At 48.0% G+C, this 18,463-nt stretch overlaps 1 protein-coding gene across 4 annotated transcripts; it reads left to right on the top strand.

Annotated features, from left to right (window-relative positions):
- The first annotated feature begins 1,533 nt into the window (after positions 1-1,533).
- Positions 1,534-17,873, top strand: TTL (tubulin tyrosine ligase). Of its 4 annotated transcripts, none has more exons than XM_042824151.1 (7): positions 1,534-1,757; positions 5,067-5,145; positions 6,895-7,127; positions 9,772-9,907; positions 10,045-10,269; positions 11,076-11,219; positions 13,179-13,662. In XM_042824151.1, the coding sequence occupies exons 1-7, from the start codon at positions 1,601-1,603 to the stop codon at positions 13,294-13,296; spliced, it is 1,092 nt and encodes a 363-aa protein (XP_042680085.1). In that variant the 5' UTR covers positions 1,534-1,600; the 3' UTR covers positions 13,297-13,662. The 4 variants fall into 4 exon arrangements, with proteins under 4 accessions (XP_042680085.1, XP_042680104.1, XP_042680094.1 ...); XM_042824160.1 differs by lacking the exon at positions 13,179-13,662 and adding an exon at positions 16,607-17,873 and having other exon boundaries at positions 1,535-1,757; positions 10,000-10,269; XM_042824140.1 differs by having other exon boundaries at positions 1,536-1,757; positions 10,000-10,269.
- Positions 17,874-18,463: the final 590 nt, after the last annotated feature.

Below are 18,463 nucleotides of genomic sequence, written 5' to 3'. Positions count from 1 at the left end.
TTGTACAAAAACAAATCTTAAATAAATCTAACTGGATGGGTGAACCATAAACTGTAGCTACAAATATTTCTTGAATGTGGAAGTGGTCTGGAGATTTTCCACACTGAGACAAAGCTTGTGAAAAGTAAATGCAGTGATTTTGCTGAGAATGGGATAACTGTAAGCATTTGCCCCAAATACAAAAAGATATATATATATATATTTTGCAGATAATAGATATCTAGTGCATATAGTTAAAGGAACTTGTGAATGTAATGTTGACAAATTCAGTACTGGACTTCATTCTGCTTACCAGTCTAGCACATCACTCTAAGATTTTGGGATTGCCTTGGCATCTTGCACTTCTGCAGATCACAGAGATGAGGCACCAGCTATCAATAAACCTGAAATCCTGGCGAAGAGTAATACTCTAAACTAGGAGAGAGCGTGGCTTCACCATTTGAGTCCCAGACGCCGCGTTTTAAGGTAAGCCACGCGCAGGTCTATCAGCCCGCACAAACACGGCTCTGGAAGCAGATGAGGAGCCCATCAGATCCCAGGTCCAAGAGCGCCTCCTGGCAGAAATACGCTGCATACCAAAATTTCTTTTACCACATTTCTGCTTTCAGGTAACAAAAGGAAAGCGAGCTCCTCGGAATCAGCCTGAGACCGAGACTGCAAAAAGAGCGGTTCTCTGTGAGGAGCTGCAGCCGCCAAGAGGCTTCCCTCAGCTCCTCTGCTCTGCGCTGACCAAACCCAGCGGCCTCAGCCGCTTTTTTGGGACCTCTTCAGGACACAGCAAACAGGTGATGGAGAGATACTGGGGTATCGCGAGGGGAAGTGCAGTTTGACAGAAGTGCGCTTTTACTGGTAGACTTCGGACTATCTACAGGAAAATGCTCTCGATTTGCTGGAAAGGCGTTGTGATTTCCAGCAACCAACATGTGCACGCCATACCGATGGCGTTTTTTCCTGCTGCGTACGCAAGGAAAAACGGGGCGCTAACCAAACCGGGAGCTGCTCTCCTTCCTGCCAGCTTTGCTAAAAGACGCAAACTGCCCGAGCCCCGGACCGGTGCAATCAGATGACTGCGGTTGACTGCAGAGCGTGCAGGAGGCAAAAATCAAAGACACTCGTTAAGCTTTCGCCCTTTCCCTTCGACCCCCCCACGCTCTTCCCGCCTCCTCCCTCAGCCCGGAGCGCGGGACGCGGTGCCAAAGGGGCACTTCCCGCGGCGTCGCCCGGAAACGGGGCCGCATTACGTCACTCCCTGACGCCATCTTGCACGGCTCCGCTTCCGGGTCGCTCCGAGGAAGGCGGGGCGGGGGCGTGCCGCTCCGGGGCGGGCCCACCCTCCCCCCACCCCGGGGTAGGCCCGTGCCGGGTCCTCCCCGCCCCGCAGCCGCCGGCGCCTCGCGGTCCCTCCCCGCGATGAGCTCAGCCCTGCGGCGTGGCGCGGTGCGGGGCGGGCGGCGCGCAGGGGCGGGCGGCCCCGGCCATGCGGAGCTCGGCCGGGAGGCGGCGAGGGCGGCGGCGGCGGAGGGCCCTGCCTAGGCTGCGGCGGGGCCCCATGGGCCTGGGGCACCCGTCGGGCCCCCGGGGGTAGGTTCGCCCCGCCGCCATGTACACCTTCGTGGTGCGGGACGAGAACAGCAGCGTCTACGCGGAGGTCTCCCGGCTCCTCTTGGCCACCGGGCAGTGGAAGCGCCTGAGGAAGGACAACCCCCGCTTCAACCTGATGCTGGGCGAGAGGAACCGGCTCCCCTTCGGCAGGCTGGGTAAGGGAGAGCCGTGGCAGCGTCTTTCGTCGCCGGGCGTCTCTCGGTTCTTTCCGCGGGGTCCCGGTTAGGCGTGGTGCCGCTCCCCTCGGCCCGAGCGGGCCCCGGTTCAGGGAGGGGGACCCCGCGTCAGGGCGCAGCCCCCCGGCTTGTCACGGCCTCTCGTCCCGCGGGTCCCCTGGGGCCTGCCGCTCTCCACCCCTTACCAGTCATGCTGATCCCCGGACGTCTGCCGGGCTCCTTGTCGCAGGACCCCCGCAACCAGCGTCGCTCAGAACAAAGGGCTGAGGCCGGTGGGTCCGTGCGGCGCTTCCCAGCCCTGGGAGGGGGTTTCTCCAGCAACCTCACAGCCTGAGGTTGGGCAGTCCTGGCTTGGGGACCGCTGCCCCTCTGCTGAACTCGAAGTATCACCTTCCCCAAGTGCTTTCAGGATGGTGTCTCTGCAGTCCCCCCAAAATGCCCGGCCTGGGGCTGCAGGGTGGAGGGGCTAAGATGCTGGCACACAGGGCACTCACCCCATAGCAGGGCATTCCCTTTATTTGCCTCTTGCATGTTGGGGGCACTGGTTTCAGGATCCCCTCTGAGCCTGCCTCATCCTGCAGCAATGCTCTTGAGGCCTTTTTCTGTTCAGACTGTGAACACATCTGGTTCTTGCTTGGGGCAGGGTGAAAGGCTGTGTGTCTGTAAGTTAAGCCTTCCACCCTCCTTGTCTCCCCTGCCAGCATGAGTGGCCATGGCTGAACAAGACCTGAGGGCTCCCCTGTACAGATTTGTCTCTTGCCTGCCCTGCACAGTGCTTGTCCAGTGCTGGACAGGGAAGAGCCTGAAAGGAGGGAGAAAAAGGGCCATGCTCAGCCCAAAAGCAGGAAGAGCCATGCGAGGCACTGGCAGCAGTGTGGGGTGGGGTGGGAAGCAGAGATGCAGTGTCATTGCCCGTGGCTGGTGGCAAGCTGGCTGGAGCTGCAGGGCTGGCAGCTGTCCGTGCAGAGTGCCAGCTGCTGTTTTGGCCCCATGCTGGCTCCTGTCCCCAGGAGTGCTGAAGCCAGTTTAGGATCAGCATGCTGCTAAGCACAGCAGTGTTTCCCTTCTGTGGTCCCCTATTTCTGCATCAGACGTCTGGCAGGACCCTCCTGGCCTCCTTCCATCTCATTCACCACGGTTTCCAGTGATTTTGCAGCACTGCTTCAGGCTGCAGAAGCACTGGATAAGGAGAAATCCCCTCACCCCATCAACTTGAGGGCAAGACTGCTTTTCCAGCCCCTTTCATGTAATTCAAACCAAGCACCATTCAATCAGCACTGCTCTTTCAGATCTGCAGTTCATCAGTTCCAGCACCTCTGCCCTTGTTTCCACGTGAATTCGCGACTGGAAAGTTCCCACATCCTATGGCAAATGCCATCTGGTCACTTCCCAGCACAAAGCTGTTTGCAGCAAGCAGAGGGGAAGCTAAAGCAGTGAGGATGCTCACAGGTGCTGCAGCCAGCCACAGCAAGCAAAGCTGTACCCTAATGTGCCGGGTATGAAGATGTGACTTTGATCATCAGACTTTGTCACAGACCCAGCATGGTCCTCTGATGTGACCTGCACAGCATGTCCAGCTGTGCATTTCAATCTCTTTAACAAACCTTTCCATAGTGGAGAAGAGCCCAGGGATGATGGAAGGGCTTCAGCAAGCTCTTCAGCATGTGTTGCAGTGGAAAGCCTGAAAATTTAAACCCTTCTTGCAGCCAAGATGCAGCAACAACAGTTAGAGGGGGACTAAACTTTGGTACTGGCTTCTTCAACCCATCCTTCTATAGCAGGAGCTGGTTGCCTGAAATCAGTAGATTCAGACAAAAACCATGGGTTTGGTATGCATTCCAAAAAGCTGTAGAACTATCTCTGGTATATTTTCCTCAAGCTGTCCCTCTGAGCAGCTGTTGCGTGCAGGCTGACTTGGTTTTTCTGGAGGCTTGAAACAGACGTCGTTTCAGAAAGCTGTAAGGCTGTGCATCCTGGGAGAGAGATGGAGGTGGGAACTCAGCTGGAGCCTCTGGCTGGCTGCAAGCACTCCAGTTGTACTCACTGATTTCCCACTTCTTGGGCTAACCGTGCCCTTAAGCAGTGAGTCCACTTGGAATAGTGAGGTCATCTTTGGACCTCAGTTCCTATAAGAAGCAAGCAAAATAAATAAACTGGGAACAGAAGGAAGTCTTGAGAGTTTTTGCTAATTTCTTTCAGTGAATCAGTGTGTGACAGTGTGTGACATGTTAAAGTACCTGGAATTGCAGATCTTTTGCCAAAAGATGGGTTTCAGCTTTCTCACATTTAAGGATCTGTGAATAAAATAGTGACCCATAGTTTTTTTTGTTTTCTTTTTTTAATTGAAGTAGATGTTGACTATCTGTGATCTTGCAGGTGCCTGGTCTTTCAGTTAATGTTTTCTCTGGACTTTTTTTTTTTTTTTTTTTTCCAGGCAAACTCCAAGGAGAGTAACTAAAACTCTGCATGCTGTTCAGGACTTAAATCACTCCCACAGGCATTTGTTTGGAATGAGAAGGCAAAAATGCAAATAATGTCATGCCTGGGAGTTTTCCTCAAGGTCGTGTTTCAGACCAGAGTGGTTTCCTGTCAGATTTTCCCTATTTGTGTTCCTGTTGGTTGTTGTCACAGGGCCTCAGGTGTTGCTTCAGGCATTGTTCACCTGTTGCATGTTGATGGCTGTGTTGCTGCCCAGATCCGCATTATCCTCCAGCCTGTTGCAGCAGAGAGCTCTTAGTGGAGCACGGGTGTCTGCTCTGTGTTTAAGGGTGAGGACAGGCAGGCTGTGGTGTGAAGCCCAGTATGAGCAGTGAGGCTAAATCTTTCAACATTTTTCAGTGTTTTAACTGGGCCCAAAGGGAATCCTGCTAAAAATGACAAAAGAAAAGCAAAATCCCTATGGCTGTTTTCTAAGCTGTGATCTTTGTGCTGTGATGTACTTCATCTTCCTACTGCACTTGAGTGAAATGTTGGCTCTTAAAAACTGCCACCAGCAAATGGAGAATGTTTTTGGGTGGCTCTGCCAGTTCCCAGTATAAATTAGGAAATGGTTATTTTCCATTGGAAAATGGCAATGGCAATTTCAAAGCAGACTTGAGTGAGTGCATAGGCCTTCTTCCCTGAAGGAGAGAAAATAGCAGAGCCGGTATCAGCTCAGTTCCTATTTCTTTGACATGGGGTGAGGAGACAGACTGGTTTTCTTCCCTGCTGCATGGATCCCTTGCACCAAGCAGGTATTTTTTCCTTCAGTAATTTAAGTTTGTCTGACCCTTCTATTTTTCCTTGTAGGCCACGAACCTGGACTTGTGCAGTTGGTGAATTATTACAGGGGAGCAGACAAGCTGTGCCGCAAAGCATCCCTGGTGAAGTAAGAAATTTACTGAATACTTGCATGGGGTTGGTAGAAATATTTCTGCTATCTGTTGTCAACAGCTCAACCTGTTCTTAGGGTATTTCACTGAACAGTTGCCCTGGGAATGTCCTAGCACGTGCTGTCTTCAGATTCCTGCGTTGATCTACGCAGATATCTGTGCACAATGACCTCTCTGTAACTTCAGGGGAAATGGCATTTCCACTGAATTACATCTGCTGGAAAAATAGAGTGTATTGAATCAGGCAGACAGGGAGCTGCAGATTAGAGCCAAATCAAAGGAAAAACAAACAAACAAACAAACAAACAAAAAAAACCAAAACATATCTGCTCTTTCTCCTTGTAGCTACTTGATTAAAACCTACTCCTTTTATTCTGATTCATACAGAGGGGAGGCACTAATGTGCCTTTAGCTAATCATATTTGTTGGTCAAGCAAATGTCTGGAGGCATCTCCAGGAAGAGCTGGCTCTGGGAGTTATTTCTGCACGACCAGCCATGCCACAGTCTCCTGGGGAAATGACGGTGAGCTTTCATTGCAGATAACCCTAGTCCCCCTGCAAACCATTAGGGCCTCTTCATGTCAGAACTCTTGGCCTCCACCAAGAATCTCATTCCATGTTAGTGTCCGTCCTGCCTCTTGCTGATGCAGTTCTGCAGACTGCATGCTGCTCTGAGGCCTCTCCTTCCTCTGCAAAGAACCTAGTCCCTGAAGTTTTCTGTGCAGTGGTGATAGTGTCAGGCACTAAGAGTATATTTTAAACAAGCATTTGATGCACTCCCCATCTGGATTTCTGTGCCACCAAGGATCTGGACAAGGATCAAAAATGCTTCTGCTTTTTTTTCTCTCCTGAAGCTTGGCTGACCTTTTGAGCTCTAGAGTCAGCCACGCATCAAGACACTTATGAACCCAAGGGACCAGAAATGACATTCCTCTGACAGTGGGATCTGAGGGTGTCACTGCCTGACTGCTATTTCAACAGACAGGCACAAATATATGGAGAGAGTCAGCACGTAATTAGCTCTGCTTTTGGCCTTCAGCAAAACACAGCAAATGTTCAAAGAGGCAGGCAGCTTCCTGGACTCTGAAAGATAACAAACCTGAGCGCCACTGGCAGGAGTTTGCTGGCATCTCTTGATATAACTGATAGGAGAAAGTATCTGCTAGAGGGAACAGAGGCTGCATGCAGAGGGTATCCTGGGCACCTCAGAAAATGAAACATGTAGCCGTATCCTTGCCTTCAGTGCATTCCCAGTGGCCTTCCATCACAGTTAAGGTGTCTGATCTGATCACAGTGGGAACGCGATCAAAAGCCCAGCATTACTGCTTTGGCTCTTCTTTGCTGTTATCACAGCTTCCTTCTTGCCCTGTTGTGTATGTAGCAATCGTGCCTCCTCAGTGGCCTTGTGCAGAGACAGTGCAGAGGGGTCACTGCAAGCTCTAATTAGAGTGGTTTCTCTGCTGGTTGTTTGATGACATCCATAGTATCTAGAAGATATTTAACGGAAGTGTGTAGGTCTGGTTCAAAGAGCTGCAGTTTTGAGTTGCCTTAATTTGTATAGGAAGACCCTAATTTCAAAGACAGAAAGAGAACACAATAACTGAATCCAGATTATCTGTAAGATACTATTCATCACCAAGCAAAGAGCCCAGTTAGTAGAGATTTGTACTTATTAAATGATGTCCTCACAGGTCACTCTGGAGATTAACAATTTGGAACTTATCAGCCTGTATCTTTTCATCTAGGCTAATCAAGACAAGCCCTGAGCTATCAGAGTCTTGCACGTGGTTTCCCGAGTCATATGTGATTTACCCAACTAACTTGAAGACCCCCGTGGCTCCGGCGCAGAATGGAATTCACCATCTTATAAACAACACGAGGACAGATGAGAGGGAGGTCTTCTTGGCAGCTTACAACAGGCGTCAGGAAGGCAGAGAAGGCAATGTGTGGATTGCCAAGTCCTCAGCTGGTGCCAAAGGTTCGTTCTCCAGCAAAATGAGCCACCTTTTCAGTATTCCTTCTAGATGAGTTATGGGGTTTGGTTGAGCCCAAGCCTGTCTGTGAAAGGCTTTGGCTACTGCTTAGTGACATGCAACTCCTTATGTGAAGGATATGCAGTCTGTAATATGCATATGGTAGGCGGACATGGATGGCATTGAAAGGACCCCCTTTTTTATACTCATGCACCTCAAAATATAAGAAGGTTTGCTGCAGGGGGAAAGCAGCAGGGAGAAGCAAGCCAAGGGAATGTGGGCTATAGGAGATGAGGGAGCAGAATGAGATATAAGAAGGAGGGCATCAAACAGGTCAGTAGTTGTCCATGACAGCAGGAAACATTATCATGCTGCATCTAAACCTGATTTCAGCTGAGTAGAAATACCAAAGTTTGTCTTCCAACCAACTCAAATACCTGGTGCCAGTGGCCAGCTCATGGTCACACTTGAGAGTGAGAGTCAATGAGCTCAGTGTATCCAAATTATATCCAAACTGTGGGCAGGGAGCAGAGCAAAAGCAAGCAATGCAATATCTGTACTCCCTTAATTTGAATAAGATACATAATAGATAACATACAGATTCTTAAATGATAACGTATCCCTCCTTCCAAAAATTATGAGCTATTAAGATGAGATAGCTGGACACAGCTATGAATGTAATGCTTTGGTAATTATCCTATCTAGCATCATAGCAGTATCACTGGCATGGTAGAATTGCTTTATGGAAACTTGCTTTGCTGCTTGTGAAGAACTCGGTCCATTCAAAGGTAGCAAGGCCACATGCACATTTGCAGAGTCTTTTCTGATGCAGCTTTACAAAAATCATCAGGCAGTGTGAAAGCCAGAGGTGAGTGGCTGCAGGATATAACTTTCCTTCATGCAGGCTTTCCTCAGTGTTCTGCTTTAATGGCTGTGTTACTGCAAAGCATCAGAAGACTGTGTTTTTCAATGGGGAGGAAGGGGAAATGGGTCCTTTTATCACACTGCCGATAGGAAGTGTGTCTGTTTAGTGTCACTGGCAAAGAAACAATCTGGAAAACTGAAAAAAGTGGCTGTTGTTTGCTGCAGCATGAAGAGATTTAAACTCTCCACATATTTTATTCAAATGTAATCTCACCTTCTTTTCTGCATTAAAGTAACTTTTTGTATTCATCGGTGTGCTGCAGGATTCAAGATGGGAATTGATGTGGTGAGCAAACGTGATGTTAATCTTCTAGAGAGCAGGTCTAAATGTCTTGGGATTACTTATGATGAAGTGGAAAGCTTGTCAGTATTAATTGCCCAGCCAGACTCAGTTAAGGTACAGCTCCTGACTCTGAGGAGTTCTAGAAGAAACTTGATTGTCCATCAGTAATAGGAAGACTAAAGGTTTAGGATGCTCTGACTTAATAGTTGAGAGATTTTTGTGTTATCTTTGAGAACAGAGACAGTGGCCCTCACATAAGCTGCTTTTCTGTCTCACTGGGCTGCTGACTAGGTGCACAGTTAAGCTAACCACTCCCTCAGTTCACCATCTGTCCAGCACAGAACAGATACTTGCTGATTTTCCTACTGCAGGGGCTTAAAGAGATGCTGTTTTCCTCCTTTCCCCTCGTGCTTAGCCCTGTGTTTGTACCATTGTAAGTGTCTGCTTGGCACTGCTGTAATCAGGGAACTGAAAAACTTCCTTCTTGTCCTCCTCCTGCACCCCCCTCTCCCCTACCCCCCAGAAAAAAAGAAAAAGGAAAAAAAAAAGTATTTTAATGAAGCGTTTCCAGCTGAGAATTGTTAGATAATTTTGTTTGAGCTTGTTTGAGTGGATTTGTTGCTAGACTTGCAAGAAATGAACAGTGACAGCTTCAGCCAAAATGTGATAGTATTTAAAAGATGTGTCTAAATTCTTTAATGAATAGTTTCCATGCAGGGGAAAACGCTGATTACGTGAATGAGCATTTTGAAACAGTTCTTTTTCTAATTCAGCAGTGATTTCAGCAGTAATTTAAATGGACTCAGTGAGCAGAGGAACACAGTTTGCACATGCATGCATGTGTGACTGCCTCTGGCAAAGAGAAAAGCTGAGCGGGGGAAGAAAGTCTGAGTCTAGGAGAAAAACAAACCTCCCTTCCCAAAGAAACAAAATAAATAAAAACCTCACAAACTGCCAAAACCCTGCTTTCCACATTGCTGAAAAACAGAGAAAAGCAAAACAGAATTAAAAAATGCTTGCTAAATGTTCCTCCCTTCCAAGACCAGATGGAAAAAAACTTGCCAGAAAGGGAAACAAAATCCCCCATACAAAGCAGCTGCCTCACTTCTTGCCAAAGTCTCTCTCTGCATCCACTTGCATCTAAAATAGCCATCTACCTGCCAAAAAGCCCCATGTTATCTCTGGAACCTGTGGTTCCCAGCTATGCTCCAGCTGTGAAGAAACCAAATTCCCTGTGCTGAGGGAAGAGGGATATAGCTCTGCCAGTCTGCTACCTGACTTCATGCAAATGTGACAATTGCTCAGGCAGCAATCGGCTCTGAAGTTGTCGGTTCTTGTATATTGCTTGCTTTGTCATGGGAACAAGCTATGACCCACTTGGGCCTGGAAAGAGCTCCAGCAATGATCTTTACCAATTTTTTTTCTTTTCTTTTCTGTGCCAGGGGAAGGGATCCTGATTTCTTCAGAGGCTTCAGAGCTCCTGGATTTCATTGATGAGCAGGGACAAGTGCACGTGATTCAGAAATACCTGGAGAAGCCTCTTCTTTTGGAGCCAGGGCATCGCAAATTTGATATCAGGTAATTTGGTTGCTTTTTTGGCTACTGTAATACTGGTTTGTGCTGTTTCTTGTTCAGCCAGTGGGACGTGAGTTTGTTCTCCTTTCCCCTAGGAGCTGGGTTCTCGTAGATCATCTATATAATATCTACCTCTACAGAGAGGGTGTCCTGCGGACCTCTTCCGAACCATATAACAGTGCTAATTTCCAGGACAAAACCTGCCACCTGACCAATCACTGCATTCAGAAGGAATATTCCAAAAATTATGGGCGGTATGAGGAAGGGAATGAAATGTTCTTTGAAGAGTTCAACCAGTATCTGATGGATGCCCTGAACACAACGCTGGAGAATAGCATCTTACTGCAAATCAAACACATAATAAGGTAACCAGCTACCTATTGTACAGGGATAGATAACCCCTGAGTGACAGAGCATGTGTGTGAACACAGCTGGGAAGGCAGGCAGATAAGGGAGGAGTTTCATTTGCTTGGATCAGGGGTTGTGGCTCAGAGATACATTGAAGATAAAGCCAGGACCCCAATGTCATTGCTCAATGGTAAAGCAGATAAGGGACTATATAGGTGCTGTTCTCTAAAAGCAGCGTGCCAATATGTGTGCATTTTGCTGGCTGTAGCTTGATAAGGGAGTGAGATGACTTGGTGGGGGAAGAGGGTAGGTCAAATGATAGATCTAGGAAAGGTTGAAGTGAAAAAAGACATAGGGCATATGAGTGGAAATGAAGCAGGACTCAAATCTGCAGGATCTCAGTGCTCCCCTGCTGTCAGCAAGCGGCGCGCCTTGCTGCAAGGCATTTTGTCTTATTAATTCCAAGCAGAGCTAAGCTAGCTTTGTCAGCTGCTTCCTGGGCACTGAGGAAATTGTCTGGAGAGATAATGGTGCTGGAGAGAAGCTGGGTCTTGAAAAAGTGGTCCTCCATGGCAGAATTTCCTTTGCAAATACTCCATGGCTATTACTTAAGCCACAGAGACATAACTTTGAGGGTTTCAGTGGCAAATGAGCTCCAATTGTCAGTTCCCTGAGGACCTGGGTACAATCCTTTGTGGCTCTGCCTTCTGCAGCAGCAAGTGACCCATCCACTTCACTGTGCTGTGCACTCGCCCTCAGAAACTGCAGCGCAGACTGTGTCTGCAGGGCTTTTAACCTTGTGTTTGTGCTTTTCCCATCACAGAAGCTGCCTTATGTGTATAGAGCCTGCAATCAGCACAAAGCATCTTCACTACCAGAGCTTCCAGCTCTTTGGCTTTGACTTTATGGTTGATGAGGAGTTGAAAGTCTGGCTCATAGAAGTCAATGGGGCTCCAGCTTGTGCCCAGTAAGTAGCCAGCTTCTGTAATACATTTGTGATGCCACTGTTCACATAACTTGCTTAAAACATGGCTGTGTACCAGCTCCAAACAAAAAAGGTGGAAGAAAGTGAATGGTAGGGGCCTTTCCCAGGCAAATCCATACCAGATATTGCTCTAACTGCCAGTCAGTTTAAATTAATTGCTGCTGCCTCTGTGCTTGGCCTCCCCCAGCGTCTTTCCTTCTTAAATCTCATTTTCTGAACAACTGGATCTGAATATAACTTGGGTTGTTTTTACTGACACCATGGGGTATGTTGCAGAACTAATGCCTTTGACCTCAGGTGGTTTCTCATTGTCTGGGAGCTGGGAGTGAGACATTGTCTAACTGTCTCTTGTAGAGACAGTGGTGGCTGCTCTTCACGTGAGCACAGAATAATGCGAAGCTTTAAAGGTAACAGCTGGAAGCAGGTGACTGAATTTGCAGGCATTGGGATTCCAGAGCACTCTGTGGATGCCTCAGACGTGAGATCAAATGCTCTACTAGCTGCAGCTGAGAGCTGTGACAACCACAGCCACAAAGCCATGGCCATGAGCATCTCTGCATAGGCACAGTGAGAAGTGCTGTTTCATGGGATTGAGACAACTGTGGAAAACTAGGAATAGGATGCCTAAATAGGCATCTGTACCATATACAGACCCAGCATAGCAGGCTGTTCCACATTGTCTGCATTATTATATTTTTAAAATTATTTGTATATACGTATGACTATTATATATGCTGTACATAGTATGATAACATAAATATATATGTTATATTATGTGCATCAATCTATATTAGATATAAATTAGAGCAAATCATTGCTAATACTAGAGAAGGAAATAAGGGGTCATCCTACCAGGCAGCCCAGACAGAAGCCTTTTCAGAGCTAGACCTTGGGGGGGGGGGGGGGGGGGGTTTGTTGTCCAGAATGTCCTGTTCATTATGTGTACCATGATGCAATTCTGCCTGGCACCTCCTTTTTGCTGCATGGGTAGAATTTGGCTTCTGCTGCATAGGTTTGGGTTTCAACAATGCTCTGGTTACTTTGTACCTATGTATGGCACTTGGAAGCCTTGAGAAGCAGATGAGCTAAGTTTTGGCTATTGGTGGCTTTTTCTCTTCAGGGCTATTCTAATTTATAGCACTGGAAGCAGCAACATGCCCAGAAGCTGAAAAAGTGTCTTACTGTCATGAAGCTCCAGCTAGAGTGACATTGTTAATTCTAGTAAAGACAGCTTTAGTGCTCTGTATCCCATACTCCAGCGTGTTCTGTGAGGTTACACAGGTATTACCTTCAGCAGAAAACGAAGCTACTGTTAACTCAATTCCTCAAACACAGTGTCTCTCTTCTTCCTGATCCTGCTCTGTATGAGCCTTACCATTATGAAACTCTTCCATGGGGTGGTCTTGTGAAATCTCTGTGCCTAGCTTACAAGTCACTGTGCACAACTGCACATCATTGCAGAATTTCATCAAATCACATGTACATCAGAGAAGTCTCTCTGGGGCACACCTCCACACCTCCACTTGCACAGGGTCATGATGATCATGACTCGCTGAGCTGGGAAACTGCTACGGGGTGTTGTCAGCAGTTGTCTTCCCCCATGCATCTAGTGGTGAGAGTCCTGAAGGTGGGAGACACTGCTGAGCAATTGCAATGTCTGTTGTTCTGACAGTAAACTCAGATAACAGGTTTTGTGGTCTCAAGCTGCAGAGAGCAATGTTGTGAATGGGAGCATCGTTAAAAAAGAAGACAGTTGCTGAAATAGGAGGGGAGGATATCAAGAAATGCCTGATCCACCACTAGCCTCCCTGGGGCCACCGTAACAGCAGCAGGATCTTGTAGCTCCCTTTGGGAAAATGCATGCCTATATGAAAAGAAGTTGGGAGACCTGCTGGTTTGCTCTGTTTGGGCATCTTACTCTGTCTCTCTCTCATCTCCTAGGAAGCTATATGCGGAACTCTGCCAAGGAATTGTGGATGTAGCCATCTCTAGTGTTTTCCCCCTTGCTGACACTGGACAGAAGGCAAGCCAGCCAACATCGATCTTTATCAAACTGTGATGATTACAGGAGTGCATCTGCTGTGCACAAGGAGAGACTGCACCCATTGGGTCAGCACTGTTTAATGGCCTATCTCAGTATTATGCCAAAAAGTGATAGGGACAGGCTTCTCTTTTTTTCTAGAAGGTCATGGAGAAAAACAACAAAACAGGCATCTACGTAAAGCTGCAATGAGCCAGAGCTGCTGAGACAACTCTGCCTGCATTCACCAAAATCTACTTTAGAAAACAGCTCATGTGACTTTGATACCTGAAACAAATCTCTGGGAGTATAGCAAAATAACCTTAAGATGAAACCCTAACAGGGATACTATAATACTGTATTAGCTCCTCCTTTTCTGTAGAGATAACATGGGTGTTTTGTTTTGTTTTGTTTTTTTTTTTAAGGCAGTTGAGTGAAGACTGCAGTGATCTTCTGGGATGTCATGGTTGGAAAGTTTTACTCCTCCCACTATGTTTCTTCTTTCCTCACCTACTGCATCATTAGTGCCTTAGCTCAGCTCCAAATAGGTTACTCCTTTCCTTTGTTCCTGCTCTATCCTGTAGAAAGGAACAAGCTGTCTTGCATCACAGGATGCGTAACACTAGGAACACCAAGAATTCAGTTTCCTTGGGTATTTTCAAAGCTGTCTAGCTGAACACCCAAGCAATGACTGGCAAGGATGCTGTTGGAAAGGGTGCTGAACTGCAGGCAGTGAATTAACCGAAGCAGGGAAGGCAGTTTGTTTATTATAGTTATCCCTTTTCCTAATGAGATTTGATCAGTTTCCATCCAAGTCTGATGCAGTTGGACTCTGTTTAAAACAGGTGGAGAGACTTTCCCTTGGGGCTCACCTGCAGGCCATTAGATTTCTAGCATCATTTCTGTGCTAAGAGTGTTTCACATAGCTGGAAGCCAATCTTCTCAGCTTCTTCTGAGACTCTGATGTGAATTTAGGCTCTTCTCTCAGCTTTCAACTTTATGCCCTTGAGGCTGGAATCTGAAACCTCTCAACTCGAATGATTTTTATTCTTTTTGATCCAATCAATTTGATTCTCTTCTATTTGACAACTTAATACCACAATCCACTGCTCAGTCCCAGCTAAGGGGAAGATGGATGAGATATTGCAGACCAGGATATATTTTGCGTATAGGTTTGCCACACAGCTGGGGCAGGGTGATATTCTTGTGGGGAAGTTACATTTCTTGAGGACCCTGAATTTCAGAGCTAACATCTACTCTGAGTATACCTTAAGTCCTTGGCATATTACCCATTCTATGAAGTTTATCTGAATTTTTAGCATAGGCCCAGCAAACCCTTCCTGAGCTTAATGTTCTGTGTGGAGCACAGCTGCGTTTCTAACAGCAGCTGGCTGTGTGAGTGGTATCTGTCTGTGCTGTACCACAGATTTTCATATGAAGAGTCAAAATTCAACAATTAGATCTCACTGTTCAAGAGACTGCAGCAGTGTCTGCGAAGAACTGAGTGCTCACAGGGTGCTGTACGCTGGTGGTCCTGAATTAGGAGTTTCTTTCCATGTTGCACACGATGCGTGGATGTATGTTAGCTCTGAGGTTACATGTTTGAAAACATGCTTCAGGGCAGATTGCAAACAAGTGCCTGCTCAAGCAGCGCAGAACTGATTCCCAGTGAGGAGGGAAGGACATGGATTATCTGATTGACATCCCTACACACTGCGTAGGAAACCGTCATGGAAAACCGCAGCTCTGGGGGTTTGAATTGATTGCAGCAGGAGAGCAGAGTGTGCTGCTGAGGTCAGGACTGTGTTCTGCTGCCTCTGGCAGGGAGAGATAGTTGGCACAGAAATAAACTGGTTCCTGTTACCCAAAATAAGCAAATGAGGAGATCATGGAGGTTACAGTCTTCTGGCTGCCTGTGTGTAATGGGATGCAAATCTAGGAGTGGGATTTCTGCCTCTCACAAGATCCTGGCGTTGTGATGTATTTGTCTCTGCTCATGACTGAAATGTCAAAGGTCTTTGTGCCAGCTAAAGGCTCTGCAAACAGACAGTCCTGCCACCTTTCTGTAGGCAGAACTGGTGTACTGGCCTCCTTGGAGTAAGGCATTTTGATTGTACTGTAACGGCACAGACGCCCATTGCAAAATGCTGTGGATCCACGCATGGCGCCATTTCACACCAGGATGCTTAAATCCAGAAGAGAACAGAGCACTTGGCAAGACCCAGCAAAAGCACTGCAGAAAGGAAGCATTCCAGAAGGCCACATGAACACCTCTGAAGTTGTAAATGCTTTGAGTGCTGCATGCGTCAGCATCTGCCCAGTGTGTGGCAGGCATCAGGTGGGCTGATCTACACTGAGAAGCGACCAGGAGCAGTAGCTACAAGAGAGTGGCTTTGCTGTGTTCCTCTGTGCTGTGTGCAAAGGAGCCTGGGCTGCAAGTGCTGTGAGGTGGCTTTGTTTCTGAGCAGGACTCCCAAGTGCCAGGTCTGGTCTCCGGCTTTGGAACTTGTGTGTATGCTGAAGGGTCACCGTGAGCTCTTTGGCTTCTGGGTCAGGAGGCAGTGGGGAAGTAGTGAGTCATAGACTGCGAGAGAAGAGATGTGGGAAAAGAACTGGTTGTTTTTTTTAATCTCATGGTAGCATATGAGGTGTCAAAATTTCCATGCAAACCAGGCAAAGCATGATGGTAGCATTCCGTGGTAAACAGTTAGGCTATAATGGTTAACTGGCAAAGCTACCTGTTCATAGGATCATAGAGTCATAGAATTGCTCAGGTTGGAAAAGACCTTAAAGATCATGGAGTCCAACCACAACCTAACCATACTACACTAACTCTAACAACCCTCTGCTAAATCATGTCCCTGAGCATCAGTTTTTAAACATATCCAGGGATGGTGACTCAACCACCTCTCTGGGGAGCCTATTCCAGCGCTTAACAACCCTTTCTGTAAAGAAGTTTTTCCTCATACCCAACCTAAGCTTACCCTGGTGCAACTTGAAGCCATTTCCCCTTGTCCTATCACCAGTGAGAAGAGACCAACCCTACTCTTCCTGTAAGCACCATGTTCACCATGTCTCCGTTGGCATTTTCATTTTAGCTTAAAACTAGCTTAAACTAATGTGAGCTTAACAATACAACTTATTCCCCAGCAAAGACAGGACCTGATAGCAGTCACCCTCGTCCAGGATGTATGTGAGGTGACAGGGGACACTGAATGGTCTCAAGCTACTCAGTGTGCAGAGTGAGAAAATAAAACGTTCCCTGTGCTAAAGAAATGAAAAACACTCCAGCCATCTTTATTTTCTTCTCAAAAGGGAAATGTGAAAATTGAATTGCTTCCTTTCTTAGTGTACAGATCCGTGCTGGTGGAGTGACATATGCCAGGAAAGCAGCCGGGGCGTAGGAAGATGGAGTGTCCTTCAAGGAAGCAGCGGACAGCCAGGAGACTCAGGAACATCTGCCCAACTCTTAAGGCCTTTTCTTCCCCTGTTTTCATCTGGGGTTGCACTGTGGTACGTTACCACCTGGCTGTTTCTGCTGCACCCTTAAAAGTACAGCTTCTGTTCAGTGGTAAAGCCATGACTACAGGTGGTGCAGGTGCTTATTATCTGTATTTCAGCTGGGTTTCGGGGAGCTGGTGATTCAGGGACACTTTGATCATTGCTATCTGTACTGAATTCTTAAAAATAAGCAACAGCTGCTGGAGAAAAACAGCAGGTACTGCCTGCGACTCTTTACCAACTGCCCTCAACATGCTTATGAGGTAAAGTACGGGGGAAAATGATAGAGGACAGACAGCATAGTGCCTCAGCTCTTGTCCAATATATTAACCAAGCAGGAGAGGACATGCGTGTGGCTGAGGCCTGAGCACTGCAGCTGTGGGTGCGCCTTGCAAGCAATGCTCACAAACCCTTTGGAGACTTTGGGTTGTTTGTTTTTTTATAAAAATGCAAAAACAAATGTTTTCTAGCTCATTTCAGCTAAAAGGTCAATAGAATAGGTCTTAGTTTCTTTCCTAAGCTTTTGCAAAGGATGGTGCTGGGTTTCAAGAAGATACCCTCCGTATGGCAGGATGTCTCTAATCTTTGTTCAGTGTCAGCCATGAAGGATGTAGGACCCAGGTGCTCTGGCTGTTGACCAGCAGGGTCTGATCCAGTTGGACCCTGGGTATCTGCAAACTCCCGTGTGGCAGCAACAGCTCCTGTGCTCCTACCGAAGGCCATGAAAAACACCGGAGAAGTCTGTGGAGGTCTTATATGCTGCTTCACCTGGCTGCTGTGCCCTGTTGTCATCAGTGCCCTTTAGGACTGCTTGCACGTCCCCCATCCTAGCATTCAGTGTTCTCTGCACGCAGCTTTCCCTGAGGAGCTGCGCAGCGCCATACATGTGTTAATGGTGGTGTCTCATTCCCAGTGTCAGCTACTGCAGAGAGCCATGGCTCGGAGAGCAGCCGATGCCGGGGGTGCGTGGGACGCTCCTGCTACGGCTCTGGGTCTCCCTGCTGGTCTCCTGCACGTCAGCATGCACGTGTACAGCCGGCGGGGCTCCCAGCTCGTGCTTTTCCAGCCGCTGTGTTAATGTCTGTCCTCAAGCATCATTAAAACGAGCAAATCTCCCTGGCTGTGGCATTTCTTTGGGACGGTGGGGTGGCAGATCCTCTGAGGGGGCACCGGTGCAGCCCAAGTAGCACATCAAGCCCCATGGCAGTGGTTTGTCACAAGAACAAGATAAAAGCAACCCGAGAGGTTCAAATGCCAAATACTTGGGCTGATTTTGGGGGGTGATTTGGAGGCCTGATAGTGGTGTTGGTGCAGGCTGCCAGCTGCAGGCCTGCTCCTTACAGATAAGCACCTCCAGCTTATCTGTGTGCGTGCCTCCAACATGGGGCTGCAAGGGAGCACAGGCTTCTGGCACACTGGCAGAGGACTTGGGCGCTGAGGGTTGCCGGCAGTGAAAGGTGTGGCCCAAGGGGATGTAGGCACTGAAGGGCACGGGTGCTGAGGGACGCGGCACAGACGGTTCCTGGGTGGTGCAGGGGGATGTTCTGCAGGGAGACACGAGCACCGAAGTACAAGGCACAGAGAGCGGCCGTACTACGGGACGCGGGCGCTAAGAGAAACCATGCCTGAGGCGGCCGCGAGCGGGAAGCACGCGGACCCAGCACGCGGCCGCCACGCCCCGCAGCGTCCCGGCGGACAACGCGGC

This window comes from Centrocercus urophasianus, unplaced genomic scaffold, assembly GCF_019232065.1.
Source record: "Centrocercus urophasianus isolate 14NV4802_14NV808 unplaced genomic scaffold, USGS_Curo_1.0 seq_10, whole genome shotgun sequence".
In the NCBI taxonomy this organism is placed as follows: Eukaryota; Metazoa; Chordata; class Aves; order Galliformes; family Phasianidae; genus Centrocercus; species Centrocercus urophasianus.
Note: the sequence above shows the minus strand (reverse complement) of the source record. Positions and strands in the feature narration are given on the sequence as shown.